This window comes from Galeopterus variegatus, unplaced genomic scaffold, assembly GCF_000696425.1.
Source record: "Galeopterus variegatus unplaced genomic scaffold, G_variegatus-3.0.2 Scaffold660, whole genome shotgun sequence".
Lineage (NCBI taxonomy): Eukaryota > Metazoa > Chordata > Mammalia > Dermoptera > Cynocephalidae > Galeopterus > Galeopterus variegatus.
In genome coordinates, this window is record NW_007726771.1 from 477394 (window position 1) to 497093 (window position 19700).

A 19700-nucleotide genomic window follows, 5' to 3' on the forward strand; every position below is an offset into this window, starting at 1 on the left:
CCGGTCTGTATGTGGGATCCAAACCCTCGGCGGGAGCGCCGCCACACTTCCCAAGCGGCGCACTGTAGCAGTGCGCCACCGGGCCGGCCCCTCCATGAACTTTTTCAAATACCCTCATATTTTCTATCTGTTATGGATTGAGAAAAGCAGGTCACTAGAACTATATGTAAGACCAAAGCCATAGGCTTTAGCACAAGGCTTTGAGACAGATATTTCAGCTATTTGAGCAGTTTCCAGTTGCTTCTAGATAGATGGTTTCAATTCACACAGTTGAGGTTTCTGGAAATCTGAACCAACCTGGACACAAAATTTGACTCCTCTGGACCAACTTGAGCCAACTGAATTCTGGGGTCCTTGGTTTCCTTATCTGGAAATGGGTACCAATGTCTATATTTCCAGAGTGGTCATGAGGTTTCACAGTGATAAAGGACCCAAAGAGCTAGCCCCCTGCCCGGCACACACTCAGAGAAGGAAGCTGTGATTAGCGTCTGGGCTAAGTCTGGGAATGGCTTATGACCCTGGCAGCTGTCCTCCCCAAGGCTCTCCGAGGAGCCGCTCTGTCCACCGAACACCAGGCAGGTGGCCTGGCAGCAAATACAGCTCCCAAGGCATCTCGTTATTATTGGTCCTCAAATAGAAGTTAATAAATAGACCCGCACAGTAAGCTTGAAGAATGAACCCAAGAATATCTCAGAAAAATCACAGCTTCAACATGTCATGATGAAGCCATAACAACAAACAGAGCAGCTCTGGCCTGCAGACCAGATATTCTGATTTAGAAGGAAAAGAAGGAGAAGGCGGCCACGAAGCTTAATGATCCTGCTGTTTGATTAGGCAGAAACTTTACAAGAACCTATGCAGAGGCGGTAATTAGGCCTGCGGCTTGTGAAGGGAAATGGTGGAGATCACAAAATGCCAAAGAGAAGCGAAGCATCCATTCAGGAGGTGGGGTCGGGGTGAGCTGCACAGATTCTTGGGTCGAACAGCCAAAAGAATTCAGTTTCATCACACATGGGCACCCGGTACAGAAAGCAATACCTTTGCATTCTGTTGTAGTAGCAGGAGAATTTTAGCATAACCATAGGAACGGATGAGTCCCTAAGGGGAGAACGTTCATTAAAAATGTTAAGCCCGTATTTACTTGTTCATAAACTCTCCCTCCTACATGTATTTGTGTGATGCTCTTGTATTCAGAAAGCCCTTACAGCCATTCTCAAACTCTAAATACAGGTGTCCTGGGAGAGGGAGGCAGGTGTGGTCACTTCTGCAGGTGGGGAAATGGAGTCCCAGGGGAGCAAATGACTGGTCCATGGTACCCAACCCTCCCCAATCAATGAACTTATTACAATGTTTTCATTGCTGTTGTTTTGGTGGGGGTGGTCATGTGGGGATTTTGCTGCAGCAAATATTGCTTGAAACGGTAATCTCTGGAATGTCTCTTTGCAGGCCAGGGTTCTAACAACACATATTCACTGCAATGGAGTCTGACTTGCAGTGACAACTATTTGATCTTCAACTATCACCTGTCGGTAGAGAAGAATGTCCCCCTGCCATCATAATCTCTGACATCGTCTTGGCTCATCTCCTCATTCCTTCCCACACACACCCCCGCACTGACTCCCCAGGGCTGAGCGGCCCCTTCCCCACCCTGTCCTTGCCTCCAGCAGTGTGACCGTGATCATGAACCAGGGCGGGGGGCAGCAGGTGTAGCTGTCGTAGTACCACTTGCGGTCAATCTCCCGGGGCAGGGTTTCATAGGCCACGTGGCGGATCAGTCGCTGCGAGAGGCTCAGCCCCTTCTCCTCCAGCAGGGCCTTGCTGCTCAGCCTGCGGTTGCCCTGCAGGATGGCCTGGCGGAAGCTGTTGGACCTCTTGTTGCTCATCTGCGCAGGAAACCGGGTGGGGACAGGTGAGAGCTGGGGCCTCAGGGGAGCCCCCCACCCACTTCTCAGGCAGCATATTGTTAGACCAGGCCTGACCCCTCATTTCCCTTCCTTCTAGAATAGTTAATAAGAAGCAACATTCATTGAGCTCTTATGTGTCAGGAGTTATCCTAAGCACGTCACATGTTCTGGTTTATTTGATACTGACAACTAGTCTACCTGTTAGATAAGGACAGTGAATAGTCCCATTTTACAGGATTAGGAAACTGAGGCACGGAAGGTTTTAGGAACCATGTTTAAGCCCCACAATGTTCCAGCATCTGTACATGTACTCACAATACCTTCCTTTCATCCACTCATGCACCATCCATCCATCACAACTTACTGAGCAACTGCTGAGTGTCACCCACATTACCAGGCACAGGGCATATGGTGGCACTCAGGACAAATAAGTAACCAGCAATCACTGTTCAGAGTGATGGCTACTGTGGGAGCACACAAGAGGGAGCCCAAACTGGTCCCGAGGTGGCCAGGGAGGGCTTCCCGGAGGAGGTGATGTCTGAGTGAGAACCAGAGGAAGAGCAGGAGGTAGCACCCTCAGACGCACTAGCTTGGGAAGAGGAAGGTGGGCAGCCAGGGGTGAGATAGGTTTGTAGAGAGGCCCACAGAACCAGAACCTAAAGCTGTGTCTGTGGAAGGTCACCAGCCCTGAGTGCCTTCATAGGACCTGTAATGCCTAGTGAGCCCAGGGACTGGTTGTAGAGCCCCCTAAGGACTGGGCCTGCCCTCAGTGGCCTAAGTCTGCTCTGACACATCCTCAGTAGACCCCTGGCTGCCTCGCTCAGCAGTCAGCCTGACTCCCAGGGACCAGAAGTGGCCCTGCTGACTTCCCACCTCCCAAGGCCTCCATCACCTCCCACCTGTCCTCCTTGGTGACATTCTAGACCCTGCTTATGGTGGAGAAGTCCCAGAGACATAGTTCTCCCAACCCCAGACCCCAGCTGTTCCATGGCTGCTGGTGTGGGGATTATCAATGCATTCCTGGGATGATGGGCCCAACAGTGGACATCAGGCTAAATCTGAAGGCAGAAGCCCAGACAGGCTGGTGAGGAGAACCAGGCCAGCCAAAGCTCAGGGTTGGAGCCCCCATCAGAGGGAAGATCACCGGGGTGGATCTGGGTTCTGATGAGGCCAGGAGGTGTGAGCCTTCATCTGCAGTGCCCCGCTTCATTCCCAAGTTCTGCTGTCTCTCACTCTCCAAAGCTTAGAGCATGCCCCCTCCAGCAGGCCTTCCCAGATGAACTCCTTCCAGCCACTCCCTATCCTCATCCCCTCCATGCCTACAAAGCTTGGATCTGGGTCTTCTCAGTGGCTCGGGAGTCCTGTAAATGTAGGCAAGGGTCAGGGTTCTCATGTGCACTGTGAGCCCAAGAGAGGACCATGTTATCAACTATTCAGTAGCCACTCTTACCATTCTCTCTCCCAGCACCCAAGCGTGCACATGCACAGCGGCATGCACGGCACACACACACACATTCTCATGACCAACAGGCCCTGAAGACCCATGGCGGGCCAGCTCAGTACAAGAAAAAGAAAATCTGTGCACACACACATACCCACCATTCACTGCGCCCTGGACCTACCCAGAGCTGTGCTGGGGACAGCTGTAATCAGGGCCCTGGGCCTCATGGAGCTTACACAGGGAGACAAAAGTGTAAACAGCAGCAAAAGAGGGTGTCATCTTAGTTATCTGGTGCACACTATTACTCTCAAGTTATAAATATATGGTGACTGAAGCTTGGAGAAGGTAAGTAATTACCCCAAGGACCTACAGTTAGTAAATCACAGGGTCAGGAGTCAAGTCCAGATCTGCCTGACTCCAGAGTCTATGCTAGCCCATGTGGAACCTGTGGGCCAACTAGATAAGGGAGCCTCTTCTTCCAGGTGGATGCACCTATGCCAGGCCTCAGTGAACAAAGTCCAGGCCAGATTTCAGTCCCCACTCATCCCTCAGCCAGGCACCCTGATAAAGTACACAACCCGCACACCCATATGTGACAACCCTGGCTGCTCAGCTGTAATGCAATGTGGTTTGTGCTATGAAGAGACTACAGAAAAGCACTGTGGGGGCTCTGGTAAAGCTGATTCATTCTGCCTGGGCTGGGGCAGGTAAGCCTCATCCTCTGCCTACAAAAGACGGAAAGGAGTTTACCTGGTAAAAGAACCTGGGACCAGAAGCAGCCCTGCTGACTTTATTGAGACAATAAAAACTTTCAAATATTTTATCTTATTTGATCCTTGCAACAAGGCTTCCTTTCACAAATGAGGAAACACAAGCTCAGAGGATCTTTCCCAGTGAGTGGCAATGGTAGAGGCAGGACCGAGACCCAGGTCCATCTGACTCCAGGCCCTGAGCTCTCTGCTCTGCCCACAGCTTCCTCCTTCATCTGGGCTCCAGAGCATCCCTGCTCACATGGTCCAGGCTATGACTGGCTGCTCCAGCTCAGAACTTGAACAGAGAGATCCCAACAGTAACAAGTAACTTCCTGTTATGAGTTCACACTGACCCTGTTGGAGAGAACAGCCCGCTGGCCTGGCATGCCCTCACTCTGCCCGAAACTGAACAAGGCATCTTGCAGCGAGCATGCTGGCACTGAGGCTAGGGATGAGCCTGTGCAGGCTCAAACCCGTGGCCTGGTCTTTGGTGGCACTGCTGGGCTCCAAGTCACAGGGCTCACCTCCACTGCCCAAAACACAACTCCTGACTGTCCCACCTCCCCCACTCAGCTCAGCTCTGTCTCCCTCCCTCCAGGAGGCCAGCTCCTTGGGTCCCCTCTCCACCCCTAAAGCCCTGCAGTAGCTCCCTACAATCACGCTAGCCCCTGGGCCAAGGCCGGCCCACAGCCAAGAGGCTGTTGAAACAACTCCACGGTCCCGGCATCTGCATCACAGGGCTCATGTGGCACGATGACAGGTGCAAGTGATACTGGTCCCCCTATCGCTGATGCCTTATAATCCTAAGAACCTGCGGAACTTCACACAAGTCATTGCCCCCTCGCCCCTCCAGGGTGACATAAGAGAGGTGACCATCTCCATTTCACCAACAGGGAACTGAGTGAAGTCTTGCAGTCTTGTATTCAACCCGCTAGTTCATGCAGCTTCTACTGATGTCCCATCCATCCTGTGGTCAGTAAAATACTGCCTGCTTATGCCCACCAAATCCCATTCCAATCCCGCCACAGTGGTCCCCCAAATAGCACAGCATTAACTCCCAGTGAAAAGTCCCCACTCCAAGAAACCAGACCACTGGGCAGGAGTCATGGGCTTCCCGTCTCCAGCCCAGAACAACCAGGACATCTGCCAGCAGGTCTGCTGAGCCCTGGTCTCTACCAGGGGCTGCACTGCTCCTAGAGAGTGAGGCCTGACCCTCCCAGCATCCACTCCCGGCTCCTACTCCCAGCCCTTCATCCTGGTGAAACTGACCCCACTCTCAGCTGCAGGGGTGGGGCACTGGTTGGTCTGAGTCAATCCACATATCCCAGTGACCCAGTGACCCAGTGTAGGCCAACAGGAGGGAGGAAATCCCAGGGTTTGTGCAGGAGCTACCACAACAAGAGCCTCTCTCTCTCTCTCCCCCCCCAACCCCCTTCATTGTGTGGTCTGAGGGTGTGAGGGCTGGAACAACTGCAGCCACTTTGCTGCCACAATGGGAGGTCTGGAACTGGCAGGAGCTGCTCTGAAGATGCGGTGGCTAACACTGCAGAAGGCAGAACCGAGAGACAAGACAAAGAGAAACCTGGTCTTTAGTGGCATCCTTTCATCTGCTGAGGCCTGGACTTTTTCAGTGTCCTGGGCCAACAGATCCCTTTAATTGTCTGAATCCCTTCAATGTGTTTAAGCCACAACCCCCAAACAGGCCCCTCCTAGTGGTAAGGGCCCCAGAGAGCTCACCAGGTTGACAAAATCCTGGTAACAGATCTGCCCATCCGCGTGGCTGTCTGCAAGAGCCAGGAGCACCTCCCTTTTGTGTGGGTCCAGCTTGGAACTGTGGCTCTCCAGGAGGCTCCGGAACTTGCCTGTGCTGATGTAGCCCGTGTTCCCAGGGTCAAACTGAGGGAGAAGCACAGACAGCCGCAGGGTCAGCAGGGCACCATCCCCTCTCAGCACTGGTTTGGGCACCACCACCACTCACTGGCTCTTGTGCCCAGCCCTCTGCAAAGAGAGGCCCGGGCGTTGGCTGGGATGTTTCCAAGGCCCCCCGGGGAAACATCCAAATTGGGCACAGACAACTGCTTAAAATCCTAGAGGGCCCTGCAGACCCTCAGGATCACCCAATCCAACTGTCTTGTGTGGATCAGGAAACTGAGGCTCGGAGCTTCAGTCGCCTCCCCTCAGCCCTTACTCTTGAGTGCAAAGAAGAAAGCAGGGATGAAAGGCCAGGAGTGGAGGAAGATGAGGAACTGCTGGGGCCTGGGACAGGGGAAAGGACGGCTGGAGGAGGAAGTTTCAGCAGAAGACCTTGCGGGGTGACAGGCAAGGAGGAAGGGGCTGGGCCAGAGGGATGCCAGTGGGGATGCCTGAGGGCCCAGGAGCAGGAAGCGGCCCTTGCACGTCCTCCTGCACCTGCCCCCACACCCACCACGCAGGACCACAGGGGCCCCCAGAGACCCTTGGCTCCGTTTTTGTTTGGTGTGTGTGTGTGCACGCATGTGCATGCTTCATGCTCTTTTTCCTCTGCAGCTTTGCACACCTGGGTCTTTCCATCTAGGATTCCCTTCCCTCCCTGCCTCCCTGAGAGATTCTAACTCACCCTTCCTGACTACACAGATGTCCCCTTTCCAGAAGGCTCCCTCCAGACATGGCCTGTTCTCACTGCTTCCCCTGCACTTTGATCAGACCTCAGGGCCTCTAGCCCACACTGATCTCTAACTGTCCACGTTTGCCTTCTCACTGGACTGTGGCTCCTCAAGGTTGTTATCCTGGAACTTAGCACAGAGCCTGGCATTATCAGCACTCAATAAAGATTTGCTGGATGAATAAATGGTGGATGTTCACATGAATAGCCAGGCACTAATTTTCCACAAAAAGCCTCATCAGTTCAGCTAGAAAAGGGAGGATCTTATTCCTGTCTCCCAGAGGCCTTACCCTCAGTCCCTCTTTCCACACAAAGCCAAGCCAAAGCCCACCTGAAGCCCACCCTGCTAGAGAAGAACATTCACCATGTCTCATGGGTGCCAAGAGCTTTCCTGTTCACAAGGAGCTTCCCCACGCAAGACTCCCCTGCATCCTGGGTTTTAAAAGCAGACACTGGGGATGTATGTGTGTGTGTGACAAGAGAGTCAGAAGGCCAAACCCACATTTCCCCTGTTCTAGAAAAGGTCAATGAAGACTATTTAAGGAAAGTGGATTGTGTACAGTGTTTCTAAGACTGGCCAAGAGCAACAGTCAGGAGTCCCAGCCACAGCCTCTTCCAATTCTCCCCAGAATTCCACCGGGGAGGACATCTCTAAGGAGGCCTATTTTAAAATCCACATATCCCCTTACCCTCAACCCCAAATGCCAGGTTTTAGGTATGACACCGACGTGGTTCACACCATCAACTATTTCAGAAACTCACCTACCCTTGCTCCCTGAACTTTAAGAATAAAAACGCCTAATATTTGCTGTGTGTTTTTATGGGGTCAAACACTGTTCTAAGAGCTTTCTGTATGTAACTTCTTTGACTCTCTACAACAACCTTAGATAACAGATCCTGTTATTATCGCCAGATTCCAGATGAGGAAATAGAGGCACAGAAAAGTTAGCACCAAGAGGTTAAGTGACTTGCCTGGCAGGTGGCAAGCCAGGTTCCACAGCCAGGCAGCTCAGCGCTGCCTCTAAACCTAGCTGGCTGTCCCTGATCGTCAGCCTCCAGGGGCTGCTCTGCTGCTCAGAAGCAGAATGTAAGAACCAAAGAGGTGGTTCTTTGGTTCAGCCAAGGCAGCGGTCCAGGAGTCTCACAGTCCTACCCTAAACAGGTATTTTTAAAGCAGGAAAGAGCCCCAAACAGCAACAGTTCTGACTTCCTTATTGTTCAGACAGGGAAAGAGGCAAAGGCAACCAGGGAGGGGCTCCTTCCTTGGTGCCTGGGACCCCTCCCATCCCCACAAGCCACCTGTGCCAACCCCAACCCCATCCTGGCTCTGCCTGGTCTCACATGGCCCTCATATGCTGGGTGGGCAGATGGGGGTAGGGGTGGGGGTTGAGAAGCAACTGTGAGTCCTGGGAAGATCCCAGTGGGCACTGCAGGAGGGCGGGGGTCTACCGCATAGCATGGAGTCTTTCCTGCCCTGGCTCGGGGGAGGAAGCCCAATGGCTTTGTACGCCCTGGGAGCAGGGACACCAATCCCCTCCCAGGGGCTGCCTCACAGGCTTGGGAGGGCCATGGGTTGGGGGTGGTGGTGGAGGGGCTGGGATCAGGCTCCAGACAAAGAACCACCTGCTCTCCTCCTCTCCCTCCCCCTCCAGGGCTCCCTGCTGTTGTCCTAGTGACAGGGGCTGCCCTGTGGCTCCGGAGCCCCCACCCCCACCATGGCCTGCCCGCCCAGCCCTAAGCACACTAACAGGCTCCAGACTGCAGAGAACGAGCTGGAATCAGGCCGAGCCTCTGTTCTCTGCCAAAACTCTACCTTTCATGCCAGGGCCAGACAGGCCAGACAATGGGGGGTCACTGCTACCCTAATAATGAGGCCTCAGGGACGCAGGAGGATGGCTATGACTGGAGGGGCGGGGGAGGCAGGATGGGGCCGGCTGCCTGGGCTCCACTAATGCAGAAGGACACTTGTGACACACCCGCCCCCCAACCTCTCCATGACACCTGGGGAGGCTAACAGTGGGGGAGGGGTGTAGGGAAGTGGGGGACAGAGAGAGGGAAAGAGGGAGACAAAGGGAGAAAGAGACAGAGAGAGAGAGGATGTGTGCCCAGAAGGCAGGAGATGGTAGGTGCCATGGCCCCAGGGGCAGCTGAGAGCTCTACAGGAAGCTGCGCCCGCACTCAGGGCCAACAAGGAACAAGGCACATCCCACTCTGGCCTCGGCCCTAACTGTCTGTGCAGTTTAGGGCAAACAGCTTGAGCCATGAGAGCCTCATCACCAAAGGGCCAGATTCCTCTGATTGTGGTGGGTGAAACAAACACAGGGCCTGGGGGCTCTGCAACCAGCCTCACTGCCTCATTCAGGTGGAGGCTGGGGGAGCTCGGGTGGGAGGCATGGCCGGCCCTCTGCACACACACCTGCGCTCTACAGCCTTCTCCATGGCCTGCTAAGGGGGATGAGGTCACACTGGCACTGTGGTTTGGAGCTTTCAGGGAAAGAGTCCCGAAACACACTTTCCTTGTTAATAATGTGCCCAAGGTTCTGCCGCTCCCCCTCCCCTAGGCACTCTGCGCCCTGGACTGGCACCCGTCGGCAGTGGGGCACTCTAGGGATGAGTGTGAGCTGGGTGGGTTCAAGGCAGCCCGACTGGGGCTGGTCTGGGGGTGGTCGGGCAGCCAGAGGAAGGCAGGCTGTGAATGGGCCAGGAGCCGGGAACCAGGAGCATCCTGGAAGCTGCCTTCTGATGAGGGCGCAGCACTGCGGAGGGAGGGGCGGCCACATCCACATTCAGCCTGCATGGAAGCTGCTGAGGCAGAGGGAGGAAGAAGGCTCCCGCCCACCTGCCTTGGCCTGGAAAAGAGCATCCAGAGGCTCCCAGGGGACTTTTAATCCCACCAGTACCCAGCCCTCAGGCCCCTAATCCTCTAGGTCGCCCAGTTCCCCCAGCCTGAGGCCTCACACATGCTCTGACATCTCCCGTGTCCCACCGTGGACCCCTTCCTGGGCACTTAGCCTGCCTAGGCTGGAGAAATAACCCACAAAATCCTCTCTGCATTGTTGCCGTCTGGGGCTCCTTCCCCCTCCCTGGGGCAAGGGGTGGGAGAGAGTTCCGGAAGGAGCCCCATCCCCAGCTGCTGTGCCCTCTTGGGCAGATTATTCAAGCACACTGCCTCAGTTTCTCCATCAACCAAGTGGTAAGAACTCTCCCTTCTCAGGGACATGTAAGGGAGCCCATACTCACACCTGTGCAGATACGGGTGGCCACGTGCGAAGCGGGGACAGGGAAAGAGACATCCACAGCCCCCACAGCCCATGGGGGCAGCTGGCCATCGATTCTGAATCCTTGTGCAGTCAAGGGCTTCATGGGAAATTTGGTATCAGGATGAGGCATCTCTGCATAGGGGTGAGGTAGGGCTGGCACCATTCATGTCTGTGCTGTCAGAGGGACCTGGTGATACTGGGGAGTGGGCAGCAGGACAGAGAATCGTAAATCATGGTCCAGGAAAGCTGGACAAAACCTCAGTGGTTTCCAAAGTGTGCTGCTGAGTTACAGGGACTCTGGGGCCTCCAAGGCCCAGAGGTGTTGCTGAGGGGATTACTGAGAAGCCCAGCCCTCCTTAGGAAAACCAGCTCCACTCTGAGCTGGTTTACATATTAGCCTTCTGCCTACTTCCCAGTTCAACACCATCACAATCAGGGCTAACACGCGTGGCACGTCTGCTGTGTATCAGGCACTGCCCCAGGTCACCACATATCCTGGTTTGCTTGGGACAGTCCTGGTATATACCTGTTGTCCTCGCATGATTATTAACAGTGCCCCCTTCACTCCCAAAGTGTCCCAACCTGGGTGACAAATTGCATGGCACCCCCTATTTAGAGCTTACAACAACCCTATGAGGTAGATACAATCATCAGCTCCATTTTACCCAGAGGGATGGGGAGAGGGACAGAGGCACCGAGAGCCGAGTTGCCCAAGTTTGAATGGCTGGTAACGGGTGCAGATGGATTCACACCTAGGCAGAGGGGCTCAGAGCCTGTAGTCTCTCCCACCACTGGGATGCTGTGGCCAAAAAGAGTTTGACAGACCCCAGTCTAATCCTCTCCAGTCCATCTAACAGTCACTAAGGATCAGCTGAGGCCCAGGCACCATGCTCATTTTATGTATGGGGAAGTGGGTGCAGAGGGCACAGGCAGCAAAACGAATGGGTAGAGGTCAGAGAGCGAGCTAGTGGTCGAGCCGGGAATAGTCCAGGCTTCCTCCATGGGGTTGGCCAGCCCCAGCCTTGCCCTCCCTTGTTTTCGTCTGTTCTCTCAGTTCTATGAAACATAGCCCCTGGCTCAGGGTTTCTCAATATGTATTTTGTGGAACATCAGGCCAAAATGGTGCATCAAATAAGGGTTCTGTAGTTCCATAAGTGTGGGAAACCCCTTTGGAGGGGCATGATGCACATATTAAGGGCTCTGTGAGGTCCTACAGTGAAGAAACCTGTCTGATTTTGCTCAGCCCAGCATATTCCAAACTTATTCGACCTGTGATCACAGTATTTTTTCACTGCAATATTCCGAGGATCACTTTGGGGAAAAGGCGTGAGTTCATAACAGTGTCATGTTTCCCTTTTGTGAAACCCAGCCCCTTTGTCCCCGGTTCAGAACCAGCCCTCTGCCTCCACCTGTGAGTGGCACAGGCTCTCAGGGCAGCTGACACTTTGCCGGAGTCGTCCAGCAAAGCTAGAAGTCTGTGGGATCCGGGCCCAGACAGAGGGTTGAATGGGGACACCACGCCCCAGCAGGGGCTGAGTAATCAGTGACTGGCCTGACGGGGGCCGCTGAGTTGAGCTCCCAGGCTTGCGTGCTCAGCACCCAGGACAGCAGCACCGCCTCTCACTCCAGCTGCAGGCCAGCCTGCGGGGCCAAGGCTTCAGAACTCACCCAGCGGCAGCGAAGCATAGAGAAAGAGAGCGGCGTGGCTACGTTACATCTGTTATGTATGTGCGATGCACACAAACTGCATTTCCAGGACAAATACACGGCTGGTCCCTGCTCCCAAAGCTTGAATTCCCTCTCCCTGGAGGGCTCTCTCACTAGCCTTGATCCTGAGAGGCCCAGGACCTCAGCGAGGGGTGTGAGGCCTTCAAGGACACCAAAGGTAGCACCTGAGGCCAGTGAACCAGCTGCCATCCTGTTGAAGACCTCTGGGGTCTGGACAGGTTCCCATCCCTTGTCCCCATTGTCTCCTCTCTGTCCAGCAGAATGAGCCCTGGGAAATGACCACAGGGAGTGTGTGCTGGGGCCAGGGTCAGGCGCAGGCCACTGTGGCTCCCCACTGCAGGGTTGGGGGGCAGGTTTCCATGGCTCATCTGCTGGCTTCCTGCATCATTACCCGGCTTCTGAGCAGAGCAGAATGATCGAGGCTGCCCAGGGGTTTATGGCTCAGCAGAGCTGTCCCCACCCAGTAGCCAGAGCCCACCAGGGGACTCCAGCCCATTCATGGATATTTACAGCCCCATAAATTAGGTGCAGGCTGCAGCTGCCGAGGTCAGGAGGCAAGGTTGTGGGAGTAGGCGCTTTCCCTTCCAGTTCTCCTTCCTCAGAATGAAGATGCTAATTCGCCTGGTAGAGAAAACCAGTTCACCCACTTCCCCTGAACTTTTCTCCCTGACTCTTTAAAACACTGAGTTTCACAAATGTTTTATTTTTATTCTCACACCAACCCTAGAGTTAAGTGTGACTAGTCCCATTTAACAGACACATAAATCGAGGTACTGAGATATACAACTGCCCACAGGTAATCCAAGTGAGCAGAACAGGGCACCGTCTAACCTGCTCCAAGCTGGGGCTGGGGATGGATTTTTAAAGACCTCAAGCCCCCATGGCTAAAAACCAGGCTCTGACCTCTCCTGTCCTCTGGCCTCCCCAGATGGAGGTTCAAGGGGCCCTTGTACTCCCCATTCCCCTGGGATCTAGCCAGGCAAGGCCCCTAACAGCTGGAGAAGCTTCAGCAGTTGCAGGATTCCCAGTGGTATTATTTCTGCCCTTTCAGCTACCACTGCAGGGGCTGGGGGGTGGCAGCTCAGCTCTCTCAAGGAGCTTCTCCCAAAGGCCCCAAGCCAGGCTCTGGAACCTCCCCCCCGCATAAATCAAGCAGCTGAATCCCAGGACCTGCGGCTGGCAGGCTGGTTAGGGAGTTAGAACACTCTTCCCTCGGCAGAGAAGCAAGCATCCTGGCCTGAATCCAGGCTCAGCCACTGGACAATCGGCAGTTTTCTAGAAAGCCACCTATTCTCCCAACACCTGGGCACTGAGGGAAAGAGACCTGACCTTCCCTGGAACGCAGGAAGCTGGGGTTGAGTGGGCAGTGAGAGGCGGGAACTGCCTCTTTCCACCAGGCCTGTTGTTCCCCACCCTGAGAGTGTGACTGCTTCTCCCCCCTCAGCACCCTCCACCCCCACCCCCACCCAAGGCCTCCAGGCACACACATGGCTTTCCCAGGAGTGGTCCCTGCCTTTGCCACACCAAAGACTCTGAGGGGGCGGTTGGGGACTGTGATTCAGAGGCAGGTCCCTTGGGTACCCAGGAGCAGACGTAATGCCCCTGCTGACTCATCCTGCCCAGCCCAACAGGGCTACCTGGGGACCGAAGCACAGTCACAGCTGTAAAGCCCCGGAGTCTCAGGGGAGCATCAGGCAGGGAGGGGTGGGGGTGGGTGTGAGCAAGGAGGGGGCCTGACATCTGCCCCATCTCTCCCCTTCGGCCTAAACCCTTGTCCCCTTCTGCTTCTCCTGGCAGCCACCAAAGGGTCCCTCTGGTCCCCAGAAAAGAGAGAGCACTGAGAGATCTGGGGAGGAGGAAGGGAGCGTGATGCAGAGTGGGAGACAGGCAGGCGGAATAAAGGGGCACTAAACTGCTCCCTCACCTCTTATGGCCTTTCTGCCCGTTTCGAAAGCCACTGCAGAGGGTCCTCATCTGCTCTGGATCTTTGGGCAAGCCCCACCCCCTCAGGCCTCAGTTTCCTCCTCTGTTAAGAAGAAACAGCATCGCTCACCTCACAGTCCATCATGCAGGCAGACAAGCCAGGCGAGCAGACGGGGATGCTTGGATGTCAACAGCCCCCTGGAACCCTTTGTCCCCAAACTCCTCTCTCTTCTCTCTGAAGAGTTCAGGGGAAATGTGGTTTTCCAGCTTCTGCCCTAAAGAAGGCACCTTGATATGGTGGAAGGAGCCCTGACTGGGGATCTGGCCACTTTGATTCAAGACCTAGATCTATTACCCATCAGTGCCTATGGTGAAAACAATGTTTCTTTCTTTAAACTTCAGTAGATACAACAAAATCCACCAGGAGCTCACTAGATTGGTGCCAAGTCCTATGTGCACATTGTACCTGCTTCACAACAGGCTGAGGGGAAGACATTACTCCAGGCAGTTTACAGATGAGAAAAGCGAGGCGTGGCGAGGCTGCCTGGTGTGGCGAGGCTGCCTGGTGTGCCAAGGCTGCCTGGTGTGCCACTGCCACACAGCCAGCGGGAGCAGAACTGAGACTGGACCCAGAGCTGTGTCTTCCTGCTGAAGGGCCCTGCCTGCCTAGTTGTCACTCAGGGCACCAAGGAAGTAAACGGGGGTCTGCAGGGCCCATGGGCAGGAATACCAGAGCTCTGACACTGTCACACCAAGTGACCTCAGAAGGTCACTGACTTCTGTTTCATCATCTGCAAAATGAGCAAATTGGACAAGATGCTTCCACCAACCTTCTACTAACCTTCTAATAACTCTAGTCCTCGAGGTAGCAGAGGAGTCGACCTGGGCATGGTGGCCCTACAGTCAGCACCTGCTCCTGGAGAGGATATTTTAACCCAAGACAACACTGGCAAGGCTGTAATTCGACCTGTCATTCGCTCCCACATATGTGTTCCTGTTATGTGCCAGCCAAGCAGCCAGGCAGACCACAATTTCGGATCCGTTGGCCCTACTGCTCAACTGTTATCAAACGCATTTTTGTTAGTGGTCAGGGATAAAAGGGTTAACTCCAGCATGACTGATGGGGTCACTGGGGCAGAAGCAGGGTAGGGAAGCTGGCTTTGTGGTAGAGGAAAGTCCACGGCCTCAAGGGTCCTGGAAGCCACCTGATAAGGCATTGGAGGTGCAGAGCCTGAGCCCATGTCTTTGTCCCTCTCTGGGAACCCCACTCTGTGTGGTTAATCGTGTGTTCCAGGGCCACTGTCTCTGGGGCAGGCGTTTTCTCTGCAGCTCCTTACTAATCCATTCAGCAATCTCATCTGAACCTCTTTTCAGCTCCCAGAACCCCCTTAAGCCAGCCTGTAGGAGGACTACAAATGAGATGGGTATCAGAGTCAGGCCAAGGGAAGACCCCAGGCTGGAGAGAAGGGGGCTGGGCAGGACGGACACGGGGAAAGAATGCAGAAAAATCCTCTGGGCTCAGAATTGGCTCTCTTGGGAGGAGCTGCTTTCCCCACAGGGGTTTCAATCTCAGAAGTCCTTGTACTTCATTCCAGCAAATTCTGATTCTCAGTCAAGGGAAATCTGGGCCAACCCCGTGGCTCACTCAGGAGAGTGAGGCGCTGGGAGTGCCAAGGCCGCGGGTTCGTATCCTATATAGGGATGGCCGGTGCGCTCACTAGCTGAGCATGGTGCGGGCGACACCAAGCCAAGGGTTACGATCCCCTTACCGATCACAAAAAAAAAAAAGAGAGAGAGAAATTTGTTGAACATCCACCAGGAATCAGACTTTGTAAAGGAAGTTTCCATGTCCATTTAATTCTTACAGTCTCCCTGGAGTTAAAGATTATCATCCCCTAGGCCGGCCCATGGCTCACTCGGTAGAGTGCGGTGCTGATAACACCAAGGCCACGGGTTCGGATCCTAAATAGGGATGGCCGGTTTGCTCACTGGCTGAGCGTGGTGCTGACAACACCAAGCCAAGGGTTGAGATCCCCTTACCGGTCATCTTTAAAAAAAAAAAAAAAAAGATTATCATCCCCATTTTACAGAGGAGGAAATTGAGGCTCAGAGAGCTAATGTGATTGCCCCAATCACAAAGTCAGTAAAACTTGAACCCAGGTCTGAGTCCAAATCCAAGGTTCTGCCCCAGCAGCCCACCTAGGCTGCCCCACACTCTGTTTGTAGCAGATTATAAACATAATTTCAGTGGGATAGTTAATATTTGCCTGCTTTCCTTCTGAGAGATTAGCAAAATTGGGGTCTCTTTTGGGGGTCTGTGTAATGCATGCTCCCCAGTGCTTTGGAAAGGGAAAAGAGAGACACAATCAAGTCACTTTCAATTCTTCCTTTTCCTTCTTGCTCTTTTGAGCTCAGGAAGCAACTGTGCTTTGCTGACTTAACAGAAGTCTGCTCCAAACACTTTTGCTCATTAAACATTTGGAAGCATTTTTAAGGGCGAACCTGGAAGTGGCTTTGCCAACCCAGGAAGCCCTTTCTGGGTTAACTAGGATCCAGTCCCACATCTGCCACTGACCCGCTATTTGGCCTTGGGTCAAATATTTGACCGTGGGTTAAAACTCCCTAGGATTCAAGAAGGGCCTAAGAATGAGACTCAAAGTACAACCTGAAAAAGAAGAGCTTATCAGAAACCGATGGAACAAATATAAAGCCATAACTAAAGGGTATATTACCTGCACAGAATTATAAATGTCAGTGGCATAGATGAGAAATTAGAAATAAACCCAACCACGTATAAAAATGGACCAAATGATAACATTTCTCAAACAATGTATAAAGGAAGGGTTTCTTAATAAGTGATGCTGGCATAAGTGGATAGGGATAAGATCCAGATGGAATAAAGGATTACATGGTTTTTTTTTTTAATCATAGAAAAAGTAGTAAGAAATAGAAGGGCAAATTTACAAGATCTGGAGAGAGATGAAAACTGTGTCAGGCCTGAAACAACAGGAGGAATCACGAAGGAAAAGCCCAACAGATTCAATGATAGAAAATAAGACATTTTTATCATGATATTACTCTATAACACCAGATTAATATTTATGGTAACTTTAAAATCTATTTAAATATTTAGGAAAACCATCAAGATATGGATATGAAAAAATTCCCTCAATAAGTTCAAATAGGAAATGAACACATGGAACATCGGGGCTGGAACCTGTGACCTTCAGGTTTCGTGCTTGCTGTAACTTCTGGGACCTATGGCAAAGAACTGGGGGAGTGGGTAAGGAGGGGTGGCATGGATTCAGTTGAAGGGTGACCACATAGGACCAAGAAGACCAACATCATGGCTTCTAGCACTTGGGGTCCAGTTAGGTTCGTGCTGGGTCAAGGCTACTGTACGTGCTAAAGAACCAGACAGCATGGAGAGACTGGTCCAATTCCATCCTTAACACCTGGAACAGATCCCAGCAGACCCCAGTTTGAAACTGGGTGACCACTGCTGTCCCCTTGACCAGGAAGGGAAGGAGGACATGCCCGACTAGTTCCAGTCTCCCATGCCATTGACCTCTGGAAGGTGAAGTCTAGAGCCACATTTGCTTACAGGTATCATATCCCATAAACCACAGTTTGACCTGAGGGCTGTCTACTTCTGTATGAAATGTTGGGAAGGCTGCCTGTAATCCCAGCCAAACTTTCTTTCCTATGTGCACCAATCACCAAACTCTAACTTTAGGCAAGCCCAGAGGAAGAGGCAGAAAGGATAAAACATTTCAGCTTTCTGGGAGGTTTTTGTTTGTTTGTTTTGGCGCAACTGACCAGTACGAGGATCCAAACCCTTGCAAGGGTTGGCGTTACAATATTGCACTCTAACCAACTGAGCCAACCAGCCATCCAGCTTTCTGAATAACCTGGAATCCTTCTGAGGTCACGTGTCCATTTGTGAAGCTTCATACCTGGCTCTTCCTTTAGCCCTTTCGGGGTAATGTTGAGGGATGGTTAATACATCTGCCAGGGTCAAAGTCATGCTCAGGAACAGTTCTTAAATACAAAGCACTGACAGGAAGGCAGACAACAGAAATGGGCTTCTAATGCTGCATGAGGGATGGGGAATAAACATCAGACAGAACTTATTGTGAGGAAAAAAAAAAAACTGCCCAGAGTAAATTTTGGTAGTTCCTTTCCTAGAATTAATTTTGTCTGTCCAGAATGATTTCTGGGTGGGCCTCCCCAGACACAGAGGGATGCTCTTTATGACACCCAGGATCTCTCTCCAGGTGGAGAAATTAGATTTCATAGACCATCGACTAATATTAGGTGCTACGCGTTCTCTTTGCTCCTTTGAGTTCCTTCCTACTAAAAGGAGGAATGGTTTGCTTTCAAATGTAAACACACACACAAGGACTGGCAATGGAAATTGATCGAATGAGAAAGACAGAGCAAAAAGGAATGAAACACTTTGTTCTAGGTTCTGGTTCTAAATCTGGTAGGAGGTGTGAAGGGCTGGCAGCTTGGTGGTAGTGGTAGCCGTGGCAGCAGCAGGCCCCCTCCTGCCTTGGGGCAGCAGGCCAGCAGCTGCTGTACTCTTGGGAGCTAGAGGAACGATGGGTGGCACTCAGGAGCTCAGGGAGAGATGCTCTGCCCCGTCAGGACAGGAGCTGGTGGATGTTCCTCAAACCACAGCCAGGCCCCACGGTTAGTGTGGATGATAAGCCCAAATCCACATCCCAGGTCCACAATGTCTTTCACGCTGCAATTCATCATCTTCAGACCCACTTGGACATCTGCATTTAGCTGGCTCCTCAAATTGAACTTGTCTAGAATGAAAGTTGTCATTTTTACCAACACCCTCCCCCCTCCCCACCCCATCCTGACTTTTCCTTTTCCTCCTATGCTCAGAATCACAAAGTTAGGTATGTGGTTCCCCTCACCTATTCAAGTCTATTAAGATCTTCCAGTTCTCCTATCACCATGTCTCTCTTCCTTTCCATTCTCCTGGTCACCTTCCACGTCAAGATGCCTGTCTCCATTCACTGCTGGAGGCTGCTGGTTAGTTTCTGTCGTCCCTGCAATCCATCTCACTTCTATTCCACTATCACACAGGATCTTTCCCAAGTGTCGCTTGGATCTCATAACAGCCCTCCTAAAAAATTTTCAAAGGCTCCCCTGCCTGCCCCAAAGGTCTGGTTCAAGCTACTTTTTCAGCTGCATCTCTCTCTCCAACCCAGCACATTCCCTCTGGCCCAACCAGACCAATCTCTTAAAGTTGTACAAACTTCATGGCCCAGTCATTCTCACCCCAAGACCACAGAGCTCACTATCCCCCCACATCTGAACATCCTCTGCCTCCTCTCTTTCTGTGCCATGGGACAAAGAGGTAGAAGGAAATCCACAATAGCATCCAACATGAGTACCAAGCAAAGAAGAGAACCATTTTCTTGCTGAAGGTCAAATGTCCATCTCCAGAAGCAAAAGTCAACATGTGGCCCTCCCAACTCTATTTCCTTCACCTAGACTCCAGGCATTGCAAATAATCACATACTATTTTCCATCTGTAACCCCCTAGCACTCTCCCATCCTTACAGCAGAATTAAAGAAATAGAATCAGCCTTCAAAGAAGCCTATATTGTGAGACATCCCCCATGGATGGCATAGATTTGACTTTAGTGGTGGCCATGGACCTTTGGTGGTGGAGGTAGAAAGGGAGAGGGATTCGTTAACCAAGTCCTTCTGCCACCTTCCCAGCCCCTTGCCGCAGTCCCCTGGCATACAGAGAACTTCCCAGGCATTCAGCATATACAGTCCAATTTCTACGTGCTATAAACCTGGCTCTGGCGCAGCAGAGTTGGGAGGAAGAAGGGAGGGATCCTCTCAAAGGAGCCCATGCTTCCTCAGGACCTGGAGAGCAGAGTTGCTCAGCCCCAGAGATGCACTAAGCCACACCCCCGCCCTACGTCACCATCTCAGGAGTGTAGAGCAGGGAAGCCCACGCAAGCCAGGAGACAGAGACTGATTTCAGGGAGGGCTGCAAGCGGGGGGTGGGTGGGGGTG

At 52.7% G+C, this 19700-nt stretch overlaps 1 protein-coding gene across 2 annotated transcripts in view; it reads right to left on the reverse strand.

Annotated features, from left to right (window-relative positions):
• Positions 1 to 19700, reverse strand: part of RHBDL3 (rhomboid, veinlet-like 3 (Drosophila)) — a 42464-nt gene that overhangs the window by 22128 nt on the left and 636 nt on the right. Inside the window, exons 2-4 of one of the 2 annotated variants that reach the window (XM_008571106.1) lie at positions 4189 to 4196; positions 2299 to 2422; positions 1659 to 1883 (exon numbers count right to left, since the gene is read on the reverse strand). In XM_008571106.1, the coding sequence (XP_008569328.1) occupies positions 1659 to 1883 (225 nt within the window). In that variant the 5' untranslated portion in view covers positions 2299 to 2422; positions 4189 to 4196. Of the gene's footprint in view, positions 1 to 1658; positions 1884 to 2298; positions 2423 to 4188; positions 4197 to 5834; positions 5994 to 19700 lie in introns of both variants that reach the window. The other variant, XM_008571105.1, reaches the window with a different exon arrangement.